The following is a 27,843-nucleotide window of genomic DNA, read 5'->3' as shown; positions in this document are numbered from 1 at the left end:
TGGGGTTCATTCCGATTTTTGCCAACCCTTCCCGGTGACATAGTCAGGTTCATTTTTTTTTAAATGTTACTAAATTAAAATCTTCATTAAAACATGCCATAGAGCAGAGCTAATAAACAAAATCCTTTTTTGCTTGCGAAGTAGCACTAAAGAGGCAGACTAGTGCCCAAGTCCTGGTCACCAAGAAAGGAATTGGCTTTAACTAACCCTGCGTTTTCCACAGGTTACACACACAGCTGGTCTTGGCAGAATTCATATGAAAATCGGGTTCAGAAGTGGGTTGCATTTCAGCCTTGGTTTTTCATCTTCTCCCATCCTGATTTGTGAACAGGGTTTTTGAGAAGGAAGGAGTGTCCCAATATATATATCGTAATATAGTATATTCCTGCATCATTTGAATTGTCCCAGAGAGCTTTTCAGAAAATATATTCACTAAGGTAATTCTGGTGTTTGCTGTGACACTCATTATAAATGTAAAATAATATCATGCTTTTGTACACGAACATCTTTTTCTAATCGGAGGATATGCAGTGCTACATTCTCCTCCACCCTGTTTGTTCTCTCGCCTCTACAGTGAGGATGTGTCCCCAGCAGACAGGCCACCAGTAATTCTGCCTTGATTAACCACCATTGGTCAGAAATGGAAGAGGAGTGTTGCCCAATCTGAGTTGATACTTCAGCAATTGAACCCTATTGTCCATGCTATTCATTGAAGATTACAATGCACAATACGATGGGTTGCTACTTTAGTAGGCAATCAGAAACATTTAGATTATATATCAATGGTATTTTTTTTTTGCAGATTATGGAAAATGCTGAGATCAACAACGTGATAAAAATCATTGGTCTACAATACAAGAAGGATTATAACGATCAGGAGTCTCTGAAGACACTCCGTTATGGAAAACTGATGATTATGACAGATCAGGTTCGTCTAAATGATTTGTAGCGTTGAAAAATAGCTCATCTTTTCTAATTGTGTGAAGTTCAGGAAGTGAATATCTGGGTTGTTGTACATTAATTTGCAGCGATGCTGCAAATCACCTTCTTCTCCCTGTTCCACCCTTCCCAATCCCACTCCCCCACAAAATGTTGTGAACTATTCAAACTGCATTCTAATACAAGTGTAAGCCATTAGGTAAACAGCATAAATTGTTGAAAAAAGTAAGTGCCTGCATGGTGGCAATTGCGAAAATAAATGAAATATGATATTAATTCTGTGGTTAATACAAAGAGGAATGTATTTGAGATCTTGTTTATAAAATTCTTATCTCCCAATGCATTTCATTGTGCAGACTTGTGGAATATGTTCCGCATTCTAATGTAAATCTTAATTTGACTGAATTATTATTCTGCAGGATCAAGATGGTTCACATATCAAGGGCTTGTTGATCAATTTCATTCATCACAACTGGCCTTCATTGCTCAGGCATAACTTTATTGAGGAGTTTATTACTCCCATTGTAAAGGTATGTTCATATATTTTTGAATAATATTAAATGTAGTAATTTTCTAGAGCAGTCCATGTAAAATATGCACAATCAGACTTAATTTTACATCAGAATTACTTCAGTGCTCCGTGAACTAATGCAGCAGTGATAGACAATACTCTATACAAATTTAGATTTTGGTTTTCCCAGGTGTCAAAAAACAAACAGGAGCTGGCATTTTACAGTATCCCTGAATTTGACGAATGGAAAAGTACCATAGACAACAGCAAAACTTGGAGAATAAAGTACTACAAAGGTTTGTCTAAAAATCTTTTGTTAATGTACTCAACTCTGTAGGAACATACTTTATTATAAAGTTTACTCTGATAGTTAAAAAATATTTTTAGCATCGTTTCATTTTTACCTGTAAATGCATCAGAATAGAATCTACTCTTCTTTCTTGTCTGCATGGGTTTCCTCCGGATGCTCCGGTTTCCTTGCACAGTCCAAAGATGTGTGGGTTAGGTTGATTGGCCATGGTAAATTGCCCCTTTGTGTCAGGGGGAGTTAGCAAGGTAAATGTGGAGTTATGGGGATAGAGCCTGGGTGGGATTGTTGTCAGTGAAGGCTCAAAGGGCCAAATTGTCTCTTTCTGCACTGTAAGGATTCTGTGATCAATTTCTGATTCTGTGATTGGAATTGTCCAGACCCTGCTGCGGGATTCCTCCACAGTGGAGCCAGCGAGCCATTGAAATCCCGATCACATCGTAGGTCTCACTAGCGTGAAAGGCTGGAATATTTCAGCCCATGAAAATAAAATTTGCCTTTTTTTCCCCCCTTTGCCTGTGGCTCATCATTTTTGATTGACAGGTGAACTGTTAGTGGTTCCACTCTTAACCATTCAGAACTGTCTCATGACTTTCCTTGTGATATTCTGTGTACCCATGTAGTTGGCTTACATCTAACTACTGAACTTAAATCATCTAGGTTTGGGTACGAGCACTTCTAAGGAGGCAAAGGAATATTTTGCTGAAATGCAGAGGCATCGTATCCCCTTTAAATATGGTGGACCAGAAGATGATGCTGCGATAACTCTGGTGAGAACTGAAAGCAACAATATGTCATCAAAAAGAGTTTTGTTACCTTAAATGCCTCAATTACTAATCCTTTTAATTTTTCAGGCATTTAGCCGGAAAAAAATCGATGAACGCAAAGAGTGGCTGACTAACTTCATGACTGACAGGAGACAGCGGAAATTAGATGGATTACCAGAAGTACTGTATCAAAACTTATTTGCTACAAATCACAACAAATTTCATTGAATCACTATCCTGAATGTGCCACATGGAAGCTGAATAAAATAATTTGTGTATAGACAAAACTACAAACTATTATATATTTGGCTGTTATGAAGAACAAACCTCCAATTGGCATAGTCTGATTGTGTGTTAAGGAGCAGGGCCTAGCCTGTTCTGCTGTAGAATATTGCTAGAAATACCTCCATAAAATGATTTTGACTTTTTTACAGCAATACTTGTATGGGAAAGAAACAAAATATTTGACTTACAATGACTTCATCAATAAAGAACTGGTGCTTTTCTCAAACTCTGACAATGAGAGGTCAATTCCTTCACTTGTGGATGGTGAGTCTTTAACTGTGATAAATGTATAGGTTTATTTGTTAGTCTATAGCATAACCGTAGTTTTCTAACTAGATGTTTTAAACATTTAAAATCAAGGTGTAATTAATTAATTATTGCTTTTCTTCATTACTTGTGAATGTGCCTGGTCGTCTTAAGTTGTAGGCAGCAAAGGGACTGAAGGTTGGCTGCTTCATATAAGTTTTTTGTGTATTGTGTTATTTAATTGAATATGTAGATTTGTTGTAAATCAATTGATGGGCAGTAGAAAATTGAATGCTGCAGCAGAAAGGAGGCCATTCAGCCCATTATATCTGTGCCAACATTTTGAAAGAACATAAGACCAAGAGTAGGCTTTCCAGCCCACTCCACCATTCAGTGAGATCATGGTCTACTTCAACACCCTTTTTCTGCACTATATCCATATCCCTTGATGTTCTAGCAATGTCAGTCTTGAATATACTCAACGACAAAGCCTCCACGGCTGTCTGGGGCAGAGAATTCCAAAAGTGCACCACCTTCTGAGAGAAGAGTTATCCAACTAACCCTTTCCACTGCTCTTTCCCTGCAGCTTTGCTTTGTAAATTTTTCTTTCGAGGTATATAAACAATTCACTTTTGAAAGTTAGTATTGATTTGCTTCTCTTCACCTTTTTGGGCAGTGCATTTCAGACTATTTAACAAATGTTTTGATTAAGAATTCTCAGTTCTTCGTCCAATTATCTTGAATTAATGTCCTCATTTTCGGACCCCCCCCCCCCCCCCCCGAAAATTCTTAATTTTGGACACCTTTACCAATTCTCTGCCAAACAATCACAGCTGTTCTAGTCTTTCCAGTGAAGTTAATCAACCATGACACCATTCTAATAAATGTCTTCTTGTGCTATGGTGTAAATTGGACACAATGGCCGGGAAATTCGTCGCTGTTTTAAGCGAGTGGAATTGGGTAGAAATTTCCATGAGTCCCAAAATGGCTTTTATGTTGGCGGGATGTCCTCGCTCAGTTGTCCCCACCAATGATGTAATGGGGTTCCTATCATGCATGACGGGCACCTCATTACACTGCTGGGGAGGGGCGATGAAAGATATCGCAATCTAGACGACATGATTCGCGATTTTCGGCTTTTGCCGGAGCTTGAGCCCCAGCAGGTGATCTGATGGATGGAGAGTGCAGGCTCAAGATCCTGCCCATGGATTTCGCATTTGATAGAAATATTGCAACAATTTCTAAACTTTCTGATGTCCTGGAAAGTGGATCAATTGTTTACTTTAGTTCTTCACTAAAATGAATTACATAAATATTATAGGTTAATGAGAACAGGGAATTTTACAAGTTGTGCCAACATCTGCATATGAATGTAAATGAGAAGACAGTCAATTGGACTAAAATCTGTGTCCAGCTAACAAAGTTCAGATTTCCTGATATGACATTTCTTGGTAGGTGTGTTTAAATCTACCATATGGTATTTACTGATTTACGCGCATAGGAAATGTGCCCCTAGTTTGTGCTGGATTCGTTGATCTCAACCAGGATAGCAGTAGACATCGAAATTAAAATTTTACTTTGAGAGTGCATTGTAGTTTGGAATATTTGACTTAACATTTCTTTCATCCAACATTTATTAATCAAGGACTGAAACCTGGTCAGCGCAAGGTTTTATTCACCTGTTTTAAGCGAAATGACAAACGTGAAGTCAAAGTTGCCCAGTTGGCTGGTTCTGTTGCTGAGATATCAGCCTATCATCACGGTGAGGTACGGCTTTATTGGTTAACTGCTCTTAATTTTTAATTCCTATTTGGGGAAGGCTTGTGGTTGTAAATGTGGGTTTTCAATGCCATACATGTGTGGGTTATGGGCATTCAAATACATTTTTGGCCAGCAGACTAACTTGCCCACCCTACATCAGGAGCATTTGATTATTCTTCTCCAAAGTCCACGAGAATAATATTTTAATTTTTTCTGTAATTGATAGTCAGTGGTAGTCCTGCCTCATAAAGCTGAAAGGACTTTTTTATTCTGCTATTAGCAAATGTCTTTCACAATGAATCCAGGTGTTTAAGGGCACTGCTATGTTAAGTCTTTCACTGAAGAAATCTGGAATCTGTCAGTATTGAGATCAGGGATTAATAGCTTCATGGCCAAAAACCCAAGAGAAAGGACCTTGAACCATTCATTTCCACTGCACTTCTACTGAGAAGCCTCTCCATCTGTCCTATCCTCAAGTACCACAACCTCGCTATTGGTAATTCAGCAGTGCACTGTTATTGGACTAGCAACTTGGATATCTTAAATGCAGATGCCAATTGCAAGTTATGAAACTGAATCACATTGGACATAATTACAGTCATACATTATACAGTCATACACAGTACTTAGCATTGCTGCCTCACAGCACCAGGGACCCAGGTTCAATTCCAACCTTGTCTCGGTGGAATGTGCGTTTCAATGCTCCAGTTTTCTCCCACAGTCCAAGGATGTGTAGGTGGGTTGGTCATGCTGAATTGCCGTTGGTGTCCCAAGATGTGTAGGTTAGGGGGATTAGTGGGGTAAATGTATGGGGCAAAGGCAGGGTTATATCTGTCAGAGTCAGTGCAGACTCGATGGGCCAAATGGACTCCTTCTGCACTGTAGGGATTCTATGATTCTACTAGGCTCCCCTAATATCAGTGTGCAAGTAGCTTTGGTAGAACTGTACCAGTTCAGGAAGAAAGCACGTCACTTTTTCATGGCAACTATGAGTAATAAAAATGACCATGGCAGCTGCTTTCTGTCCGTAAATAAAGAGCTTACTGACCAACAGTTATTAATAATAATTTCCATAAGCATGAATTACTCCTAAAATGGTTCAAAGGGTACTTTGCAAATGAGGTAAATTGTCTTAGCTTATTAGTAACTAGTAAACTGTCTTCTCTTATTTGGTGAAGAGACCACAATCACTGGGGGGATATCTGAGGAGTTCATCAAAATACATTTCTCAATGTCAAGTTTAGCCAAAATCAAACTTCTGAGAATCAAACCTCGACTTTTAATATTTTTGGGGGCAAAAAAACAAATAGCATGAAATCCTCAAAATGGATTACTTAAGTAATTTTGATGCAAAGGTGCATGCTAGGAATTGTAACGTCTCCCTGCTCAATGTCCGGGCGTGGTTAAGGATGATGGACAACTGTTATGAAATTAATTTTTTAAAATCCAGTTGCACACCAGATCGGCTAATGGCCTTGAAGTAAAACCTAAATGGGTATTGAGATTAAAAAGACCATTCAATGGATAAATTTGATTGTAGGGGCAATTCTTCAGGGCTGCTAGCCCCAGCTGGGATTATTGATGGCCCATGGAATCGAGTGTGAGGGCCAAATCGGGATTCTTGCCGGGCATCATTCCCTATTGCAAGTCTCCTGACTTGTGCCTGGCCAGATCAGATTTCTGTCCAAAATGGACGAGAGCCTGATTAGAACTGATGTAATTACAATTGAATACAAATAACAGACTGGAAGCCTGATTCAAGGCCTCTTGGAATGCGTGAGCCCATTTGCTCCTCTGCTGCTGCCAGGCAGTGGAGGAGTCCTTCAAGGGACCTGTGGGTGGGGCTTGAAGACTAGATAGGCTAATGAAGGCGCTTTGACAGAGTGGATATGGAAGAACCTATTTTGAAAAGAAGAGGAGTCACCAGAGGGGCATAGACTAAAGGTGATAGGCTGAAGGAGTTGAGGGGAAATTATTTTAACCCGAGTGGGGGTGGGGGCGCAGTATAGGCAGAAAGCTTCCAAAACATGCTGCACATGGTCATCCATTAGGGATACCATGATCTACAGGGCTACTGCCAAGTGCTGATAATGAATCTATTTCAGCTGGCAGACACCTGGTGGGTTAAATGGCCACCCTCAAGGACCATCCATACTAGTTAAATAGGACATCAAAAATAATTTTGCCATTAACATTTGAGATGAGCATGTAGAATCTTGTCCATTCGAACATTGCTCATTTGGTATTTTATTGCCTCTTAGAAGTTTCACTGACTTTTGTTGTGGCTAGCTTGGATTTGAAATTGACCTTAAGAGTTACGACAATTCCACGCTTAACAATCATGCCAGATCCTACATGTGAAAACTGTTGATTAAAGTACCACATCCTACATTATTTTGCGTTCTCCTCATCAATATTCTCCATCTTGAGAACGGTTAATAAAACCTCAATGTAACCCATTGGCATTCTGGGACATGATGAGGTACTATGCAAGAATGCAAGTTTTTTTTAATGGTGGTTTTCTCAATTTTCAGCATTGGTCAAAGGAACTGGAAAATTCCACCCATAGCAATTGTCACATTTTAGTCGAAGTGTGAAATTGGAAGTGTAGGTCCATCACCAATCATCAAAATATATGTACTATGTCTATAACTGTCTGAATTGATTTTTTTGGAAGAGAGGCAAAGGGCCTGATTTTACCAAAACGAAATCGCGATAAAGTTGGGCGTCGGGCCTATACCGCGATCTGCACCCGATTCCAAGCAGATCGCGGCTTTACCGACACCCGATTCGGGCGCGGGTCCGGCCCGCACCCAAATCGGGCAGCCCGACGATTTAAATGCATTTGTATGCATTTAAATCGACTTAATGAACCGCGCGCCCAACCCTACCGCCAAATCCCACTTTACCGTCTTCTGGCCCGATCCGTGTCCGCGCTGTTACTGAGCTGCAAAATAAAAGTCTGAAGTCGCCGCTGCAGCCTCCGAAGAGCGGGGTCAGAGACTGCAACGGCTCTCTGACCCAGGTCATCTGGTCGGGAGGGGGGTGGGAGGAGGAGAGGGGGTGTGACGTCTCATCCCCGGGGGGGGGGGGGGTGATGTCTCATCCCCTGGGGGGGAGGAGAGGGGGTGTGACCGATAGTCCCCTGGTGGGAGGGAGGGGTGTGACGTATCATCCTCTGGTCGGGGGTGTTCCGCTGCCAGTCTGCGGCCGCTCCCTCCTGCCGGAGTGGACGTGCGGCCATGCCATCCCACAAACCTTCAGGATGAAGCGATTCCTCACTAAGAAGATGAAGCAGAGCCGGCCGATTCCACAGTGGGTCCGCATGAAAACCGGCTACAAGATCAGTACAAGTCCAAGAGGAGACACTGGAGGAGGACCAAGCTGGGCCTGTAAAGGGATACACCATCATTGGTACACTACCAGCCACAGCCATCTCTCCCGCTCTCTTGCCCCTGCAGGGAAGAGTAATCTGTGGCTGGTAGTGTACCAGTGATGCTGTATCCTTTACAGGCCCAGCCTGGTCCTTCTCCAGTGTCTCCTCTTGGACTTGTACTGATCTTGTAGCCGGTTTTCATGCGGACCCACTGGAATCAGCCGGTTCTGCTTCATCTTAGCGAGGAATCACTTCATCCTGAAGGTTTTGTGGGATGGCATGGCTGCACGTCCACTCCAGCAGGAGGGATCGGCCGCAGACTGGCAGCAGAACCCCCTGACCAGAGGATGATACGTCACGCCCCCTCTTTCCCCCCCCCCCCCCCCAGAGGATGAGACGTCACACCCCCTCTTCTCTCCCGCCCCCCGGGGAATGATCGGTCACTTTCCTTCTCCCCGACCAGAGGGTGAACGTCAAAAGAGAGCCGCTTTCTGCTTTTTTTTCCGCGCCCTAGCACGCTCACATTTTTTGCGAACTGCGCATGCGCAGTTCAGAGCATCGACTGGTCCGCCAGTGCTAAGCCCCGTCCACATCGCGGATCGGGCCGGAGCCGGCAAAACGCGTATGGACGCGCTGCAAAGAGGATTCCAGGTGCGGATCTATTTGACGCCCGGATTTGGCACTTAGACTCAAAATGGTAAAATTCCCCCCAAAATCTTTGTGTCCTAATATATAGGATTTACTAAAACATCACCCATAATTGCTTGTCACCTGATAAAATGCAAGCATATACCATTGTAGCGTAAATGGAGCACTTGATGGCAGCATAAAGAATTCCTGATCTTATTTAGTAAATGAATATTCATAAAATCATTTGTTGCATTGCAGTTCTAATGTATTTTACTACCTGCTGCTTTAATTGATGCTTTCAGGGTTCTCTTATGATGACAATTGTTGGATTAGCTCAGAACTTTGTGGGCAGCAATAATATCAATCTTCTGCAGCCGATTGGTCAGTTTGGTACAAGGCTAAATGGAGGCAAAGATGCTGCAAGTCCACGATATATTTTCACTATGCTCAGGTGGGTACCATTACAACGTTTAAGTCGCAGTTGGTAGTAGCTAGTAATTGTTTTGTAGGGATTTATTCAACTGACCCAGTTTGCATATTTTGAAGGATACCTTTAAATGAAGACTTGAAAACTTTAGTGATATACTCTTATTTTGTCAACCACTAAAATTATATTCCTTCATTTCATTGTTCTGCTTTCCAATGCTAACCTGTGCTATAAACTAGTTAATGTAAGAATGTTGATTGTTGAGTGCTTTTCTTTTAATGAAACAAGTTCTCCTGTCTTCATCTCCTGAAATGCTTTTTGTTTTTGAGTTGTCTGAGCTGCAAATTTTTTAAGTACCAATTTTTTTTGTTCCAGTTGTTACTCATTGAGAGGGAGAAGTTGGCTTCTGAAAGTTAAATCATGATTGAGTTTTATTTTAGGCTAAAGCAATTTATTTTTCTAACAAATAAAGAGTATATCATGTTGGAAGATTTTATTCAGAAATGTTTGACCTGGTCTATTGCCACTCTGGCGATCCCCGATTGCAGATTGTGCAGGTTCCCACTTGCAGCCTCCCCTTCAGGTCCCCGACCCTTAGCACTGTCCAGTGCCAGGCACTGCCCCTTCCCCCTGCCTGCGACCACCTGGGGGGCCTCAATTACCTCCAGTCCCACCAGCGAGGCCATCACGTGCGTGATCCTCACTGGTGACATCCTCCACCCGTGAGCCGTTAAAGCAAGTGAGCCCGGACGATTCCATCCCGGGCTCACTAATAATATTCAAATTAGGATTCAGATATTTAAATCAGCCTCGTCCCAGGTGTGAGACTGATCACAGTGACAACCCAGTGCCAGTATCATCGTGACACAAAGGGTTTTCGCCCCTCGCGATCTTACCGCCTCTCCTCACCAATTGATTGGCATGATGAGCGGTAAGCTCCTCCTGCCAGTTTTTCCTTTCGTACAAAGTTCTCTTTAATTTTAAACGTGGTTCTGAGATATAAATTTTTTAAGTTTGACGGTCCCAGTTTTTATAAAAGTTAATATACTTGTACTGCAATCAAACTGAAGGTCCTGGTTTTAGAACTTTGAGAAAGCCTCAATATCTATGAAGAGTAAATGCCCAGAATTTCCAACATAGTCGCTTCAATATTTTTCAACTTTTTAAGCTCATTCCTAGATTTTTTTCAACCGTTTTCTGATCCTCATTAGTATTTCACATTTTATTGTTTTGCATAAATAAAGTTATTTTTATCATTTACCTTTCACGGTTGCCAGTTACGGATGCAATTTTTGTAGATTTCAGTAGGTGGGTCACATCTACAGATTTTGATACATAACCTGGGAATATTGTACTTGAACTAGTTTCCATGAATTGCTCAAGTAATCTCAATTTGTTTTCTTCAGTACTTTGACTCGCCGGCTATTCCCCGTAATGGACGATGCTATCCTGAAATACCTGGATGATGACAATCAGCGTGTGGAGCCAGAGTGGTATATCCCTATTATTCCTATGGTGCTAGTGAATGGTGCAGATGGTATTGGCACAGGATGGGCATGCAGAATCCCCAATTATGATGCAAGGGAAATTGTTGATAACATCAGACGTATGTTGGATGGAGATGATCCAATGCCCATGGTAAGTGAATTGTTCCCATTTCCATTAACTTGAATTTCTTAATGCAGGGATTCACAATACCTTTTGGTTGAAGAACACTTTTTCAAATGGGTTAGTAATCATGGATTCCCCTCCAAATTAATTTGTAATACCATATAATACTCAGTATAAAAGACTGGTATCCACCACTAACCATGATAATTGTGGATCTACCTGGCAATCTTCTTGTCCTCTGTTCTCCTGCATACGCGTCCCCCCTGTAACTGAGACAATGGCCGCTATTTTACCATTTTTATTCGAAGTGCTGGGCGGACTTGAAACTTGGAGAGTTTCTGATCCGTCTTTTGGGTGTTTTCAGGCCCCCCATATGCACTCTGCCTGCAAAAATATCAGCAAGTCTGTTGTTCGCTGCAGAAGCCCGTGGGCAGGGCTTAACACGTCCGAAACCCTGCAGAGGGAAGTAGTGCGCATGTGCATACCTCTGATGATGCATATGCGCATTAGCAGAGGTCTGACAGACAGAGAGCTGTCAGGCCCCTGTTGATGCAGGCTGCCTGAAGCAGCTCCCCTCTGCAATCACGGGGGCCCATGGCCCAAGATATAGCCCCCGTCGCCCAGACCAATCGCGGACCCGCCGCCCTCCCCCCACCGATCACTGCAGAGTGGTGGCGGATCCCCCCTCCCTCCCCTCCACTCATCCCTGCAGAGTGGCAGCGGGCCCCCTTGCCACCCCGCCCCCTCGCTCCCCCCACTGATCGCTACAGAGTGACAGCAGATACCCCCATTGACCCCACCCCCATTAGCCACTCCCCCACTGGCATTGCCCAGGTGCCAGGGTGGTATTGCCCAGGTACAACGCGATGGTAAAATCGACCCCAATCAGTCCAGTCTGTGCTGCACTCGCATCTAACTGACCTAATTTGCATACTGTTGACCAAAGCAACATATGACTAAGGCGCATTGAACAGTCACTTTCACAACGAGCGTTTCATTCCAAATTTATTACTAAATTAAATTCCCAAGCTGGTGGAATTTGAAATCATGGGCTGGATTTACATTCTCAAGGCAGGTAGCAAAATGCTGTGAGTGTTTGACACTTTATCTTGTGTAAATAAATATTGAACAATTGAAATATAGGTCTAAGATGAAGGCTTCCCTTGAGTCCAGTTGCTTCAACGGAGTCATGGAGTTCTGGGTGCTCAGCCATACCTCATTATGCATTTTGTATTCTCAATTGTTCAGTATTTATTTATAGAAGATAAAGATGTCGGGTGCTTGCAGTTTCTCTTGCTGTTACTTTAAAGGTATGGTTGATTGACATTTTTATAAAGCTGTAGTAAAAGCAGTTTCTTTAAAAGAAAGTTCTGGATGACTTTTGACACATGCCATCGATGCTATTGGGTTCATTGGTTGTGTACAGAATGAATAATATGTGGATGGGCATGGATGTGCCATAGGTTGATGAGAGGAACTGCGGGGCATAGGATGGCATGGAGGATATGAGGGACTGTCAGGGTGAGTTGAGGGGCACAGTTAAGTTCGTTTGAACTTCCCTTTCAAAGGTTTCCTCATCCAGACTATGGTCCACGACGCCTCTTAGTCAGGAGTCACGACTCCTTGAAAAGCTGGCCTGACACCAATACAATTGCAGGGCCCTATGAGGTGCTTATCCCCATAGTCGAGCCAGCCAGTTAGGGTCTCCTCCTGTACTAACCTGCATCCTGTGCTGGTGAAAATTGGGATGCTGAGAATCCCAGAATCAAGTCCCAGCTGCCATTTTTAAATGTCGGCAGAGACTCCCCAACTCTGAAAATTCAGCCCCATGTCTGGAAAATTAGTTAGGACCTCTGGATTACTGGTCCAGTAACATTACAGCAATGATCCTCTCCCAGTTTGAGAACCTTTTAAGATTATCCTCCTTTGTATTAATGCACCATTAAGAAGGTAGTTGGAAGGCATCTTGTAACCTGGTTAAATTACTTAGTCAATAATTGATTAAATGGATTTGCTGACCAACGGCATAATTTGTTCACATGGTATTCATTATTACAGAATTTATGAATGAATTCTTCTGATGTGTGTGTTCGACTTTTTCTCAATAGCTTCCTAATTATAAGAACTTCAAGGGTACAATTTTTGAATTGGGTGCCAATCAGTACATGATTAATGGTGAAATCTCAGTGTTGAATACCACCTCAGTAGAAATTTCTGAACTCCCAGTCAAGGCATGGACTCAGGTAAATGGAGCTTTCATATCTGATTAATCTGCGTCTGTTGTATCAAAGTAGCACAGTTAAGATTTTAAACAGGCATTTTAAGCCCACCTCAGTGAAGTTTTTTGTAGTTGCTTTTTGATTGCATCAGTTTTATGAGTTTTATAACGGTGTTTGGCTTGCTGTCGACTGGAAAATGATTAAGTTGTACTTCCACACTTGACCACAGCCACTATTTTTGTGGCTATTGGACTATGTTGGCATCGTTTTGAGATACTATATTTGAGTGATGTGTATACCTCAACACCCAGGATTGATAAAATATTTATACATTTTTCTCATCAAGCTAACTTAATGGACCATTTCTCTTTGATGTATCTTATGCAGACTTACAAGGAACAGGTACTAGAACCAATGTTGAATGGAACAGAGAAAGCTCCGTCATTGATCACTGATTACAAGGAGTACCACACTGATACCACTGTACGTTTCACAATAACAATGACTGAGCAGAAACTGGCTGAGGCAGAAGCAGCAGGACTGCACAAAGTCTTCAAACTAAATGTCCCTCTTACGTGCAATTCAATGGTAAATAATTTACAATTATTCAATATTCTATGTATATTGCAGTTTTGTTTGGGTATCAATGCTGACAGTTACTTCAGCATATATATGCTTACACACAATGTTCCCTCTAAGCCATGTAGCAACTCGAGAGTCATAGAGGTTGTGCATAAGTAATCCCCTTTAAGTTACTGCGTGAGTGACTGCACACTTAAAACAAATCATCTGTGCAATGCAAAACAAAATAAAGACTGTTTCTACCATTGGAACAAGCTTCAAAAGCTCCAGAATCTGTATACTCTTTCACTAAATCTACAGCAGCACTATTTAGACAACTCCAGACCATTCCAAGCAATCCTAATATTTCATTGGAAACTATTAAGTTTGAATAAATTACACACCATTTTCTTCTAGCTTTGTTCCCCCGATTGTCTTTGAGAGCCTGCCAAGTTTTTATTTCTCTCCCCGTGATCATTTTTCACCACTACCTCTCACTTTCAGAGGTTGAAAACCTACTCTATCTTGAATGCATTGAAGGAACTTTTTGTCCTGAATTCTCATTGGCAAAACCACAAGTGATCCTTTAATCTCTTAATGCTGGCCATTGTGTTAGTTGTTACGCGTGTGCATTGATATGGAACAGCCATTGATATTAATAAGGCTAATTGTTTGGTGCTGAATGTTGGTTCTAAACTACAGAAGTAGAAACCTTAAACTCTAGTTTTAATAGGTAATAAAATTAAGTTACCCCAATCTTATGATCATGGGTATAGTTTTGAGCTGGAAAAATAGCATGCGAAGCTAAAAATCCGATTTGTGCCCGTGCAAAATGTTTTCCGATTTTCCTGGCCCCTTCTGGGTGGCGCAGCCCAAAAAGGGTGCAAAGAATATTTGCATGAGATTGAATGGATTTCAATATCATCACTGAGTTCAGCACGCATGCTTCCCACCTCTCCAACAAGATGTCATACAGGTGCGAATCACGACTGATCTACACAAGAAAACAGGAGAGAATCACTTCCACTTTTTAGGCGTGTTCCCAGATGTAATCATACAGTGCTTAGAGAGGAAAGAAGAGCCGAGAAGTGATTCTCGCCACCAGTGTGGCCGAGCCTATTCTTGCTGGGAAGCCAGCTATTGAATTCGAAGGATGCCATTGCGCAGGCGCCCAGATCTCTCAGTGCAGTGTAATCCCAGGGATATGTGTCGTTTTCCCAGTCATAGCCTTGACCCCCACCCCTCCATGAGGCCCTGCCCACTTGGCGGTGCCCAGCCCTGCGCCAACCACCCGGGGGCTTTAATGGCCCCCGTTCCCACCTGCGAGTGTGAAAACATGCCAAATCCTCCACCCCTAACCTCATTAGTTATGCACCCTGGTGTTTCACAACAAATTCGGTGGCGGTGGATAGTACATAATCTACTGTCATGTCCGGGTGCCATATTGAAAAAGTGTCCAACATCACTGCCCGTGATTGAAGAAAGAAAGTGGACCGCCTGAAAATGTAGGTAGATTTCCAGGAGCACTCTGAGACTGGAAGATGGATCCTCATGAACATTCTACGACTGTGGAGCAGCATGGTGGTACAGTGGTTAGCACTGCTGCCTCACAGCGCCAGGGACCCAGGTTCAATTCCAGCATCGGGTCACTGTCTGCGTGGAGTTTGCACATTCTTCAACTTGTCTGCGTGGGTTTCCTCCCATGGTCCAAAGATATGCTGGTTAGGTTGATTGGCCAGGCTAAATTGACCCTACTGTCGGGATAAATAGGGTAAATATGTGGGGTTATGGGAATACGGCCTGGGTGGGATTGTGGTCAGTGCAGACTCGATGGGCCAAATGGCTTCCTTCTGCACTGTCAGGATTCTATGATTATAAGGAAGATGGATCCCCTCCAGGATACCTAATCTGGAAGGTCCGCCTGCAGATGCACCCCCAACCCACTGCTGTAGTGTTCCAGGGCTCTGGGCTGCCTTCATCTACATCCCATTACCGGGATGCAGATGATAATTACGCCAGCCTCTGGCGGGTTTTCTGACGCGCAGGCACCAACAGAAGATTTCACTAACTTCATGCCAGCATGAAACTACTTTCAGGCCTCCCACCATATTCTCATGCACACCATTGAACCTACCAGCGGGGACAAGAGGGATTTCTGCCCAGTGCATATTTTCCAGTACAAATGGTTGATTGGTATAATGGATCAGCATGTTAGATTTTTAAGTTGGTTTAAACGAAGACCATGTGATCACTTAAAAGTCATCTTAATTTGGTTTTCTAATTGCTTTTCTTTTTAGGTGTTGTTTGACCACACTGGCTGTCTGAAGAAGTATGAAAATGTACAAGATATCCTGAAAGAGTTCTTTGACTTGCGAATGAAATACTATAGTTTAAGAAAGGATTGGCTTGAGGGATTACTGGGAGCAGAATTTAACAAATTAAGCAACCAGGCCCGTTTTATCTTGGAGAAGATTGAAGGCATATTGGTCATCGGTACGTCTTATCGCCTAAGGGTTTACATAACATGCATTTTGGTCTTGTCTATGCTCCAAATGTGTGTACAGGACAAAATATTTGAAGGCAATATCTGCTTTATTTTCCTATCATTGGATATCCCAGTGTATGTGCTGTGTGATTCTAATACCCAGTGAAATTGGATGGCAAAATTCTACTTAACGTTTTGGCCACTTAATGTGTAAGAGTACCTCTTCCTCTTGTGGTCTTTAAGTCTTCATATCAAATGTATAATTTTCTTCCCTCTAGAAAACAAACCAAAACGTGAGTTGATCCAGTTACTGCTCGACCGAGGTTATGACTCAGATCCTGTGAAGAGCTGGAAAGAATCTCAGGAAAAGGTAATAGGCCAGGCCAGCAAGATCAGTTGTGACTTGAACTGTGCTGATGGCGCACTTATAATTTCACACTGATTTTTTTTTTAAGAATGATTTTATAAATGGATCTATTAAACTGAAACGTATCATGAATAATAACAAAAACTTGCAATTTAAGAGTGTCTTTACCAAAAAGGGCAATTCACAAGTAGCATTATTGAACTAAATTTGACATTGGGTATTAGGACATGTGACGAAGCTTGGTTAGAAAAATTTGTTTTCAGCAACATCATAAAGGAGAGTGAAAAGATTTGACAGAATTCCAGAGCTTTGGGACTTAGGTAGCGGGGGACATGGGTGCCAATGATCAACATTCAGGATGAAGAATTGCTTATTCCAAACTACTTGGAATCACGAAAGCTGTATTTCCTACTGGAGTGATGTGTCCTAGTATGGCAGGTGATGGCGGGAACTTTCCGGCTGTTCATGCCAGCAGCACACCCCTGCCCCAGGTTTCCCAGCGGCAGGGGAATCCCATTGACAATGACGGGACTAGAAAATCTGACCAACAATGCGCTGCCTCCCACCGCGGGGAGGCCAGGGAACCCTATCTGGTGTCAAATTCTGGAAGTACTATTGCAATGTGGTAGAAACAAGTCGTAATTGTTGGAATTTGTACAAAAAATGCAGAATTTTGCATGTGTTAAAAGGAATCTTTGTAGCACAATGTGAATGTCATATTTGCTTTGAAATATTTCAATAATCATAAACCAATATATAGAAATTTTTGTTACAGTAGATAAATACTTTACCAACCTATTCTGAAGGAATCAGTGAAAACATTGTGGGATTAATAGAACCTTTGTAAAGCAGGCAATGGTGCAATATGTTGACAGCACCAGATCCTAACGATGATGTATTGCTACACCAGCATCCTTGCTTGCTGACAAGCCTATTATTTTTTCCATTTGAAATCTTGTAAATTGGTACTCTTTCCTGTACAGGAGAGAGTTTCCAGGGTGGGGAAATTGAACATGTGTTAAGCTTGGACATGTGAATTTCCAAATTTAATTTATCTACTTTTAAAACAAGTTTACGCCTCGGCTGGATTTTAGTTAAAACTACTCTCATTTGTTCTGGTTTTTTCTTCAATAAGTGCTTTAAATTACTCCCTAACAGGAGCAAGAATCTGAGCTGGAGGAAACCGAGGGAGAGGAAACGACTACTTCATCCGGGGCAGATTTCAACTATCTTTTGAATATGCCCATGTGGTACCTGACCAAGGAAAAGAAGGATGAATTGCTTAAGCAGAGAGATGTCAAAGTAGGTTAATGTAGATCAATAAGAGACTGACGTTAAGTGTGAAGATCAATTTTTGTACTTGAGAATAGTATTGTTTCTAATCAGTATCTGTTTCCCAGGTGGTATCTGTAAAGTTTCAATTACCATGACACCCATTGCATTTGTTTCTAAATTAATTTGTTGATATTCAGTGTTTGTGTGCTGGGACATAGCAATTATGGCACGAAGAAAGCATTAGATCCTTTGACAAATGCCCATCCCTGAAGCAGATGTTGGGTCTTTTAGGGGGCCTAACTGCCATTTGCGGACCCCTTCTGTAAGATTAATTTCCCATGAGGCAGCCTGCACCAGCACTTGTTCATGCAAGAAAACTAGCAGGAATGTTGCTCCCAACTTATTATTAAATAACTTTTTCAGCATTCTTGACACACATTTACCCAATCACCACAGCATTATCCAGCTGTTCCCAATAACACTAGCAGCAATGCCAACTTGGAAATCTTTTCAGCAATGGGATCTTGATGCTTTAGTGACTATTTTGAAATAAGTACAGATGCTGAACTGAGTGCCTTAGTTCCTGATGTTTCGACATGAGTTATGGAAGCCACACAGGCTTTTCTACACCCATATCTCTGCTATGGACCTGATTTGGAAGTGGGGAATCTGCTGCACATGACAGTGGGGATTAATTTTGTTTCTTGGTCTGTAATTTCAAACTCCCATGTTAGGAAAAAGAATTTAAGGATCTGAAGAAGAAAACCCCATCTGATATATGGAAGGAAGATCTGGCAGCCTTCATTGAGGAGCTTGAGGTACTATAATTATTCCTGCTTGCTTGGAAACACTGTTAAATTATTGTCTACTTAGCACATTATAAATTGAGATTACTTGGCATTTTCTCTCTTATCCCTGCCCTTCTTCCTTGTACAGACTTTTGTCATGGTGTTGAATGTGCTGCAAGTCTTTTAAAAATATTTTCCATTACGTAATTTGCAAGTTTATGTATTACATATAAACACATTGCTTCTTAACACACCTACACACTGCAGTGAATGTATTTTTGGTTAAACTAGTTAAGGAAATATAATTTGCAAGATGCACCAAGGATCCTTTTCTTTAAATACTGTCATGTGATCCTTAATATTCATCTAAGGGATCAAGTAGTTGGGATCTACATTAACCATCTCTGACACAGCAAGCCAGTATACGTGCAGTGGGAAAATTGGGTGTTGTCACAGTTAGACTCATTTTTTAATTGCTCAAGTTCATATCATGAATTTGTCTAAAATTTATGGTTTCTTGTGCTGAGGTGTTGTTGCTAAAGTTTATCTTGCATCTGCTCCACTGATTGCTAATTATTTCAGTGAAGGAACCTGAAACAGATATTGAGTTCCTAATTTTTCATAAACATGGTGCCTGTTTTAGATGCTGCCTGGAGACGGGCACTATTTGATCCCTCTGACATGAAATTGGTCCTTTGCCCCAGATTTTCCAGCCCTTCCCACTGGCAGGATCTTCCAGTCCCTTCAAAGTCAACCCCTTGCAGTGGGTTCTTCAGCAGCATTGGAGGGGGTGGGGGATTTGGCCACCCAGAAAATGGTGCAATAAGGATTAGCTTGCTCTTTGTGTCTCTTTGCGTTACACAGTTGATAAGTGAAAGGTTACAAAATTACTGAGCAGGGCTAAAATGTTGCCACAACACAGCTAAAAGCTTACTGAAGAAATATGTTGTTTTGCTGTGATATAGTATATAACATAATGTAATTACATTTTCTTCCATTCATTGCACAATACAAAAGAATTTGTAGGGGATACAGCTCCTCATCTCACTGGAGAGATCAGTGTCTTTTCTCTTTTAAAAATGATTTCCTTTTTCTTTATTCAGCGTGTGGAGATACAGGAAAAAAATGATGAGTTTGCTCACATTTCTAAGGCTGCTAAAGGTAAAGGTGGTAAGGGTAAAATGAAGAAGTTGCAGTTGGAAGAAACCATGCCTTCTCCTCAAGGCAGAAGAATTGTCCCCAGAGTTACTACTGCCATGAAGATGGAGGCCACCAAGAAAAATATAAAGAAAAAGGGAAAGGTGAGTCAATCTGCTTCTGATGCTTTTTGAACTACAATTAAGGGATTCAAACAAATGTCAGTATAGCCAACGACAGTAAAATAGCATTGCTATTGTGATTGGGTTTTGATGCAAATATTAGCATGCCATACAAAAAGTTCCTGAACCAAAGAAATGCTACCATTACAATAGATGGAATTCTCCGGCCCTTGCTTCTGGTGGGAGCTTCCAGTCCCTCCAAAGTTGAACCCCACCATGGGTTCTCTGACGGCTGCACAGGTGAGGAACATAAATCATCACTGACTTCAGTGGGACCAGAAGATCTCGCCAGCGGCCGATCACGACCCACCTCTGCTGCGGGAGGGCTGGAGAATTCTGTCCCATGTTTTTTTCAATATTACTGTACGTAAAGATTATAGTCAATAAAATTGCTGGCTTAAATTTCCAGTGTTGGTGTTGCATGCGCTTCGTGCTTTCGATGGCATAGTTCATGCTGAAGAATTTTGGGCTTGGGACAACTTTGGTATTTACTCAACTTTTGATTTTCATTAACCTTCACCACAAAAAAATGTTCCATGAGAACTGAAAGGAAAAGCTATGTACTTTTACAGTGTGTTGGGGTGTGATTCTTCAATCCATATTGGGTTTTCTGGCTAAATGTAATGCTCTTATACTTGTGAGGGGGGAGAAAGCAGAATAGTGCCTGCCATACAACAAATTAATTTGATCAGCCATTACTGATATTGTTTTCAGTTAAACTCTTAAATCTGCTTCGCTGCTTGCAATTTGCAAACCATCGTGTATTTTGTTCTTCTATGAGTGTTAGAGAGCTTGTCGTTAATGGAAATAGCTTCAACAATGTTGGTTTTGTTGGCTTTTTGTGATATAAGACTTTGCAGACTCTCAAATAATGAATTATTCAAAATTCCACTTGTTCAGATCTATCTTCGAACTTGTGGAACTGCAGTGTAAGGATGCCACTATTTGTTGTGGCTGTTGTGTGAATTTTAGACTTGAGTTTTTAAAAATATTTGTCACACTACAGGGTGAAACAGATTCCCTTGCTGTTAAGATGGAATTTGGTGATGAAGAGGGAAGTCCTCTTGAACATGAAAGTCTTGCAGAACGACTTTCCAAGAAAGTGAAAACTGAAGGAGGTAGGTTTACAGTGCAATTTAACCAAAAATGGCTGACTTTCTCCAAACAGGAATTGACAAATGGGAACACCAGCATGTGGAACTTTTCTACATGCACATGTTGGCTTTCTTCTACTCCATTTGAGCTGAACACCCAGGTTGAGGAAAAGGAGCATCTCTCCTGTGTAAATTACTTTTTATTATTGTATTAATGACAGGGGCCTTGTGGATTTCAATAATCTCATTAACAAGTTCGTGATCGTCCCACTTCCTGGAATGTTCCCAACTCTCTGGCAGGAGGTCATGCTGGCGTCAATCAGTGCTGGTCTTCACCAGCGGATACAAGGCACGGTAGTCAGGTGGGGGGGGGACACTGCCAGTGTACCAGGACACTGCCCAGGGGTTGCGGATCGTGCAGGGGTCAATCATGAAGAGGAACCTGTCAAGGGTCGTGGTGGGGTACCATCAGGAGGGTCCCAATGCCAGTGACCCATGCCCGGGGGGGTGGTCTCACCGTATACTGTGTACATGGAGATCAGAGCGCCTGTGCAGTGGCGCCCTTAGAGCTCAGCAGCCGGCTTCCTGGCAAGAATATACTCCGTGTACTCCCCCTACGGACAAGGATCACATCTAAGCTCTTTTTCTTCTAAAGTGCTTTCAACTGCAACTTGGAGCTCTCCCGTATTCATCTTGTTCGACACTTCGAATTTTTTTTTTTGAGGGGAAATTCTGCCCAACATATATAATGCAGCAAATAGAGTATATTCAAGACATCACCAAACATAAATTGACTTGGAAATTACAACACTTAGGGCCTGATTTTACCGTTTTGAATCTAAGTGCCGAATCTGGGTGTCAAATAGATCCGAGCCTGGAATCCTCTTTCCAGTGTGCCCATACATTTTTTGCCGGCTCTGGTCTGATTCGTGCTGTGGGCGGGGCTCAGCGCTGCCGGACCGATCGGAGCTCTGAAATGCGCATGCGCAGTTCGAAAAAAAATCCAAAGCAGGGGAGGAAAAAGCAGAGAGAGTGGCTCTCTGACCCAGATCATCTTGGGGGGGGGGGGAGAGGGGGTGGGACCCAGATCACCCTCTTTTTGGGGGGGGGGTGGGACCCAGATCACCCTCTTGGCAGGGGGGGGGGGTGGCGGGTCCATTTCGCGCACCAAGTCAGTTACAGTACTGCGTTCAGCATCTACTGAACCATTTTGGATACAAAGGATAATGGCATTAGGGTTCTGCATGTAAGCCTTGCTTATGCTAAAAATTATACCCTTGGTGTCGGCAGCCATTCCTGATGTTACAGTACTGATAGCACCAGGAAGATCGACCAGTTCCATTCATTATCCTTTGTATCCAAGATGGTTCAGTAGATGCTGAACGCAGTATTGTAACTGACTTGGTGAGCCAGATGGACCCACAAGACAGAAGGACAATCTTTGTGTTGACCAAAGTGGATCTAGCTGAGGAACATACAGCTTATCTTGCTAACGGAAGGATGGTGGAGGGAGACCAGCGATCGAGGTAGGTTGGGGGTGTGCTCTGCCGAGGGGGGCCTGCCTCCTAGGGGTGTCCGATCCCGGGGGGGGGGGGGGTCCGCGAAGGATGGTTGAGGAGGATGGTGACTTCACAAGGGCAGAGAGGGCTTCGGAGGTTCCCCTGCAGAATAGAAATCCGCTTCGGACTTTTATTCTGCAGGTCGCTAAAAGTGTGGATCCGGAGCGGGCCAGAAGACGGTAAAGTGGGATTTGGCGGTAGGGTTGGGCACGCGGTTCATTAAGTCGATTTAAATGCATGCTAACGCATTTAAATCATCGGGCCGCCCGATTCGGGCGCGGGTCTGGCCCGCGTCCGAATCGGGTGTCGGTAAAGCCGCGATCTGCTCGGAATCAGGTGCAGTTCGCATTATAGGCCCGACGTCCAACTTTACCGCGATTTTAAGTTTTGGTAAAATCGGGCCCTTCGATTGTTTGGGCCAATTAATTGCCATTGTCACATTAGCGAAGATGGCTTGCCTCCTATTGATTGCCTATTGTGTTGGCTCTACCAGGTTGACCCTTGCTGTATGGCTATTGTGTATGTGAATCTCTTTTCTCCCCACTCCATAATATATATTAATCTTAACCCAGCGGGCTAAAATGCTGGGATTTCAGAAGAACAAGATCAAATGATGTTTGTTATGATGTATGCCATTCAATAGTTTGCTGCTAACTGATTTTACATAGAAATATTTTATTTGAATGAGCTTATTGCACCATTTCTATTGTGTTAATGAAATATTTCTATTTTCTTAAGGTACGAAGACTAAGCCAACAGCTCAGAAGCAGACTAAACTTCAATTTAAACCTCTTGCGAAGAAAAGGAATCCTTGGTCAGATTCAGATTCTGCATCAGAGTCAGACAGTGACGTGGAAATTGTTGAACTTCCTCCAAGACAGAAAACACAACGGGCAGCAGGTAATGCTTTAGAATCCATTTTTCTGCTAATATTTTGATAGTTTTTTAGTTTTAAGTTTTTTTTAAGGACTTGCAAAAATGGTTTGTAAATACTGGTGTTGTAAATGCACAAGAAGTATATTAACAAAAAGCTATTGAGCAGAATTGAAATCAAAAATTATCTACACAGTATAAAATAAGATATGGTTAGCTTTAATGGTTAGCTGGAAAAAGCAAAATCATACAGACTGAATGGTCCTGGAACTCTAACTACTAGATCCCATCAATGGCAGGGATACTAGTAAACTTGGAATTGGGCATGGTTCTCGCAACAAATTGCTGTTGAATTATCCTTTTTCCAAAATATATCTATTGGAAAAAGAACAGATTGGCTGTGACACCAATATCAGTCAAAGTAAGCCTGCCAAAACACATGTTAATTAAGTTCACATTGAAAAATTACCATTTGACCTAGATTTTGGAAAACAGCTGACATTCGTGGTACTACAGCACAGTAGGAGAGGCAGCATTTGACCAAGTGTGACATTAAGGATCCCTAGTGAAATTTAAATCAGTGGGAACCAGGGAAAACTGCACTGGCTGGAGTCAGACCTAGCACCAAGATGGCTGGTTATTGATTGCCAATCAGCACAGCTACAGGTGTTTGTCAGCTGTGCCTTGGGTCCAAGCATCTTCAGCAGGTTTAATGACCTTCCCTTCATCCTAAGGTCAGAAGTGGGTTGCCTTCTGATGCTTACACTGTGTTCTATTTCATTTGCAAGGAACAGTTCATGCCTACATGCAGAAAAAGATGGACAACATTCAGCTTGAGCTGATAAGTGTCAAGTAACAACATATATCACACAAGTGGGAGGCAGTGATTATCTCCAACAAGAGAGAATTTAAGGGGCTAAGATCCGAGTGTAGTATGGACCGGATGCTGCGCTTGGTTGAGGTCATTGGGTTACATTTAAGCTTCATATTCATATGAAGCAATTTTTAAAAGCGGCATCTCGGCCTTTTGGCTAAGATGCAAATGAGGTCAAGCCTTGGAGGAGGAAACCTCCCCCTCATCCAATCAGCTTGACTCATGGAGATCAGGCCCAAGACAGGTGTGAAGGCCCTGTCTTGTCAGCTTGGATCGGAAATGTCTCAACTTGTTGAGACTCTGAATTGGACTTGATTTGATTGAATTAGAAAAGTATAAAAAAAGAGAATTTAACCATTCTTGATATTGAGCAACATGACCATTGCTGAATCTCTTAACATCAACATTCTGAGTTTACCATTGGACAAAGCAACCCCCTTGTCTAGATCAAAATCTATCTTAGCCTTAAATATACACAAGGGGTGGAATTTTCCCATCCCGCCCACCACAGGAATCGTGGCCAGCGGGACAGGACTATGCAGAGGTCCGTTGACCTCAGGTGGGATTTTCCAGTCTTTGGGTGAGCGCGGCTGTAAAATCCCACCCAAGGACTGTCCCCACAACTCTCTGTGGCAAGGAGCTCCAAAGACTCTCAACCCTCTGAGAGAAGAAATTTCTCCTCATCTCAGTCTTAAATTGGCGCCCCTTTATTCTGAGACTGTGCCCTTTGGTCCTAGACTCTCCCGTAAGGGGAAATATCCTCTTAGCATTTACCCTGTTAGCCCCTTAAGAATCCTATATGTTTCAATGAGATCACTTCTCATTCTTCTAAACTCCAGTGAGTAAAGTCCTAACCTATTTAACCTTTCATCATAAGACAGTCTTTCCATAACTGGGTTCATCCTAGTGAACCTTCTTTGAACTGTCTCCAATGAAACAATCTGTCAAGGGGATCAAAAATGCTCACAGCATTCCAGATGTGGTCTCACCGGTACCTTGTACAGTTGCACCAAGACGTCCCTACTCTTATACTCCAACTCCCATGAAATAGGGGCCAACATTCCATTAGCCTTCCTGAATACCTGCTGCACCTATGTGCTAGCTTTCTGCATTTTGTGCACAAGTACTCCCAAGTACCTTTGTGTTGCAGCTTTCTGCAGTTTTTCTCCATTTAAATAATACTCTGTTCTTGTATTCTCGCTTCCGAAGTGAACAACTTCACATTTTCCCACATTATATATTCCATTTGCTAACTTTTTGCCCACTTACTTAACCTATCAATGTCTCTTTGTAAACTATTTATATCCCTCTCTCAAATAGCCTTTCCCCTTATTTTTGTGTCGTCTGCAAATTTAGCTTCCTTTCTCCAAGCCATTACACTACATATTGCAAACAGTTGCAGTCCCAGCACTGATCTCTGTGGAACCCCACTGGTTACAGGTCACTAACCTGAAAAAGAACCCCTTATCCATACTCAGTTTCCTGGCCATTTGCCAATTCTCTATCCATGCCAATATGCTACCTCCATCACCATGGGCTCTTATCTTATGATTTAACCTTTTGTGAGGTATCTTGTCAAATATTTTCTGGAAGTCCAAATATAACACATTTACTGGTTCCCCTCTATCCATTCTGAGACTGACTCAAAAAACTCTAATAAATTAGACACAATTTATTTTCATGAAGCCATGCTGCTCTGCTTGTTTAGATAGATTTTCCAAATGTGCTGCTATTACTTCTTAATAATTGATCCCAACAATAGATGTTAGGCTAATTGACCTAAAGTTACCTGCTTTTGCCTCCCTCCCTTTTTGACTAGGAGTGTCACATTGGCAGTTTTCCAATCCTCCAGTACTTCGCCATGACCTCTGCCACCTAGAAAAACATGGAAACACCATCACCCACAAGTACCCCTCTAAACCATACACCATCCTGACTTGGAGCAATATTGCTGCACCTTCGCTGTCATTGGGTCAAAATCCTCAAACCCCTTTCCTAACGGCACCATGGGTGTACTTGCACCACAGGGGTTCCAGTGGTTCATGAGGCAGTTCTCTATTACCTTCTTGAGGACAATTGGGGATGGCCAATAAATGCTGGCCCTGCCAATGATGCTATGTCCCATCAGTGATTTAAAATGTTAGTGTCTACAAAAGAATTGAAGTGACAATAAGATCGCATGCTTGTGCTGATGGGATTGCTGTATATTTCCAGCACTTTTGTTTTCAGATTTTTGTTATTAGTTGCTTTCCTCTTTTTGCCTATTATCAACTTGAACTAGCTAAAAGCATTACCTTTTTTAAAAGGTATTTTGTTGTTCAGTTGTCACAGTCTAATCAACTGGTAGTAAGTTAAGATGGTAGTTGTAAACAAGCATTATCGAATTTGATAAGTTAGAAAAATTTACTTAACAGAAGACTGTTTGCCTTTATAGAATAATATCCCTACAGTGCAGAGGGAGGCCATTTGGCCCATTGTGTCAACCACAATCTCACCCAGGTCCAATCCCCGTAACCCATTTACCCTACTAGTCCCCTTGACACTAAGGGGTAAGCAATTTAGCTTGGCCAATCAACCTAACCCACGCATCTTTGGACTGTGGGAGGAAACCCACACAGACACAGGGAGAACGTGCAAACTCCTCACAGACAGTGACCCAAGCCGGGAATTGAACCCAGGTCCCTGGCGCTATGAGGCAGCAGTGCTAATCACTGTGCCATAGCAGTGTACAGTTTAACATTTCAATCAACTTGCACACCTTTAAATTTATGTGTCTGCAAAATTCTTGCACAATTTTAGTAACCAAATAATTTTACAGCCAGATTCAGGAAAGCTGTTATTATGCTCACTCTGGCATTTTTCAAGACCTTTGATGCTTTCATTATCTTGGAGATTTCAAATAAAAAGTGTGCTAACATATCTCGAAAAAAGATGTAAACTATGGACCCGATTTTACCATTTTGAGTCTAAGTGCCGAATCTGGGCGTAATACAGATCCGAGCCAGGAATTCTCTTTGCACTGCGCCCATACGCTTTTTGCCGGCTCCAGTCTGATCCGTGCTGTGGACGGGGCTTAGCGCTGCCAGAACAATCGGAGCTCTGAACTGCGCATGCGCAGTTCGAAAAAAATCTGAAAAGGCACGCCCGTGTCAGATCACAGATCTGAGGAGTAGAAATGATGCCTTGACTTAAAATCATACCTGCGAGTAAATTTCTCTCTCAGAATGACAATTATTTGTTAGTTTAAAAATATAACTTGTTCCTGTGCAAGCCACTCAGAAGCAATAAACACAGCTGCATGTATTTAACTACATTTGCAATTTGCATCATTCTTGCTGATCAGAAGTAACTTTTAATATTTCCATGATGCCACAAATCTGTGTTGTTAAACACAGATACTGAGTGGGTGCCGAAAGTTTTCCATGGACTAGTCTGTCAGTCAGTGCTCCCACTGATCCGTCCTGGACCAATATCTCTGTCCAGCTGCCTGGAAATCATCGAGTCTCATCTGGAACAACTGAATTTGGTCAATAAATTATCTTTTTTGCCTTTGATGCTGAAATAAAAAT

The 27,843-nt window shown here is 42.2% G+C and overlaps 1 protein-coding gene across 1 annotated transcript in view; it reads left to right on the top strand.

The window, feature by feature from the left end:
- Nucleotides 1–27,843, top strand: part of top2a (DNA topoisomerase II alpha) — a 60,872-nt gene that overhangs the window by 26,994 nt on the left and 6,035 nt on the right. Inside the window, exons 13-30 of the mRNA XM_078224115.1 lie at nt 803–928; nt 1,359–1,469; nt 1,641–1,746; nt 2,418–2,527; nt 2,612–2,704; nt 2,959–3,073; nt 4,701–4,822; nt 9,125–9,273; nt 10,656–10,887; nt 12,969–13,103; nt 13,467–13,667; nt 15,938–16,133; nt 16,404–16,495; nt 17,651–17,794; nt 18,502–18,585; nt 19,659–19,856; nt 20,881–20,992; nt 23,266–23,427. Of these exons, the coding sequence (XP_078080241.1) occupies nt 803–928; nt 1,359–1,469; nt 1,641–1,746; nt 2,418–2,527; nt 2,612–2,704; nt 2,959–3,073; nt 4,701–4,822; nt 9,125–9,273; nt 10,656–10,887; nt 12,969–13,103; nt 13,467–13,667; nt 15,938–16,133; nt 16,404–16,495; nt 17,651–17,794; nt 18,502–18,585; nt 19,659–19,856; nt 20,881–20,992; nt 23,266–23,427 (2,488 nt within the window). The remainder of the gene's footprint in view (nt 1–802; nt 929–1,358; nt 1,470–1,640; nt 1,747–2,417; nt 2,528–2,611; nt 2,705–2,958; nt 3,074–4,700; nt 4,823–9,124; nt 9,274–10,655; nt 10,888–12,968; nt 13,104–13,466; nt 13,668–15,937; nt 16,134–16,403; nt 16,496–17,650; nt 17,795–18,501; nt 18,586–19,658; nt 19,857–20,880; nt 20,993–23,265; nt 23,428–27,843) is intronic.

This window comes from Mustelus asterias, chromosome 11 (genome assembly GCF_964213995.1).
Source record: "Mustelus asterias chromosome 11, sMusAst1.hap1.1, whole genome shotgun sequence".
Classification (NCBI taxonomy): Eukaryota; Metazoa; Chordata; class Chondrichthyes; order Carcharhiniformes; family Triakidae; genus Mustelus; species Mustelus asterias.
Note: the sequence above shows the minus strand (reverse complement) of the source record. Positions and strands in the feature narration are given on the sequence as shown.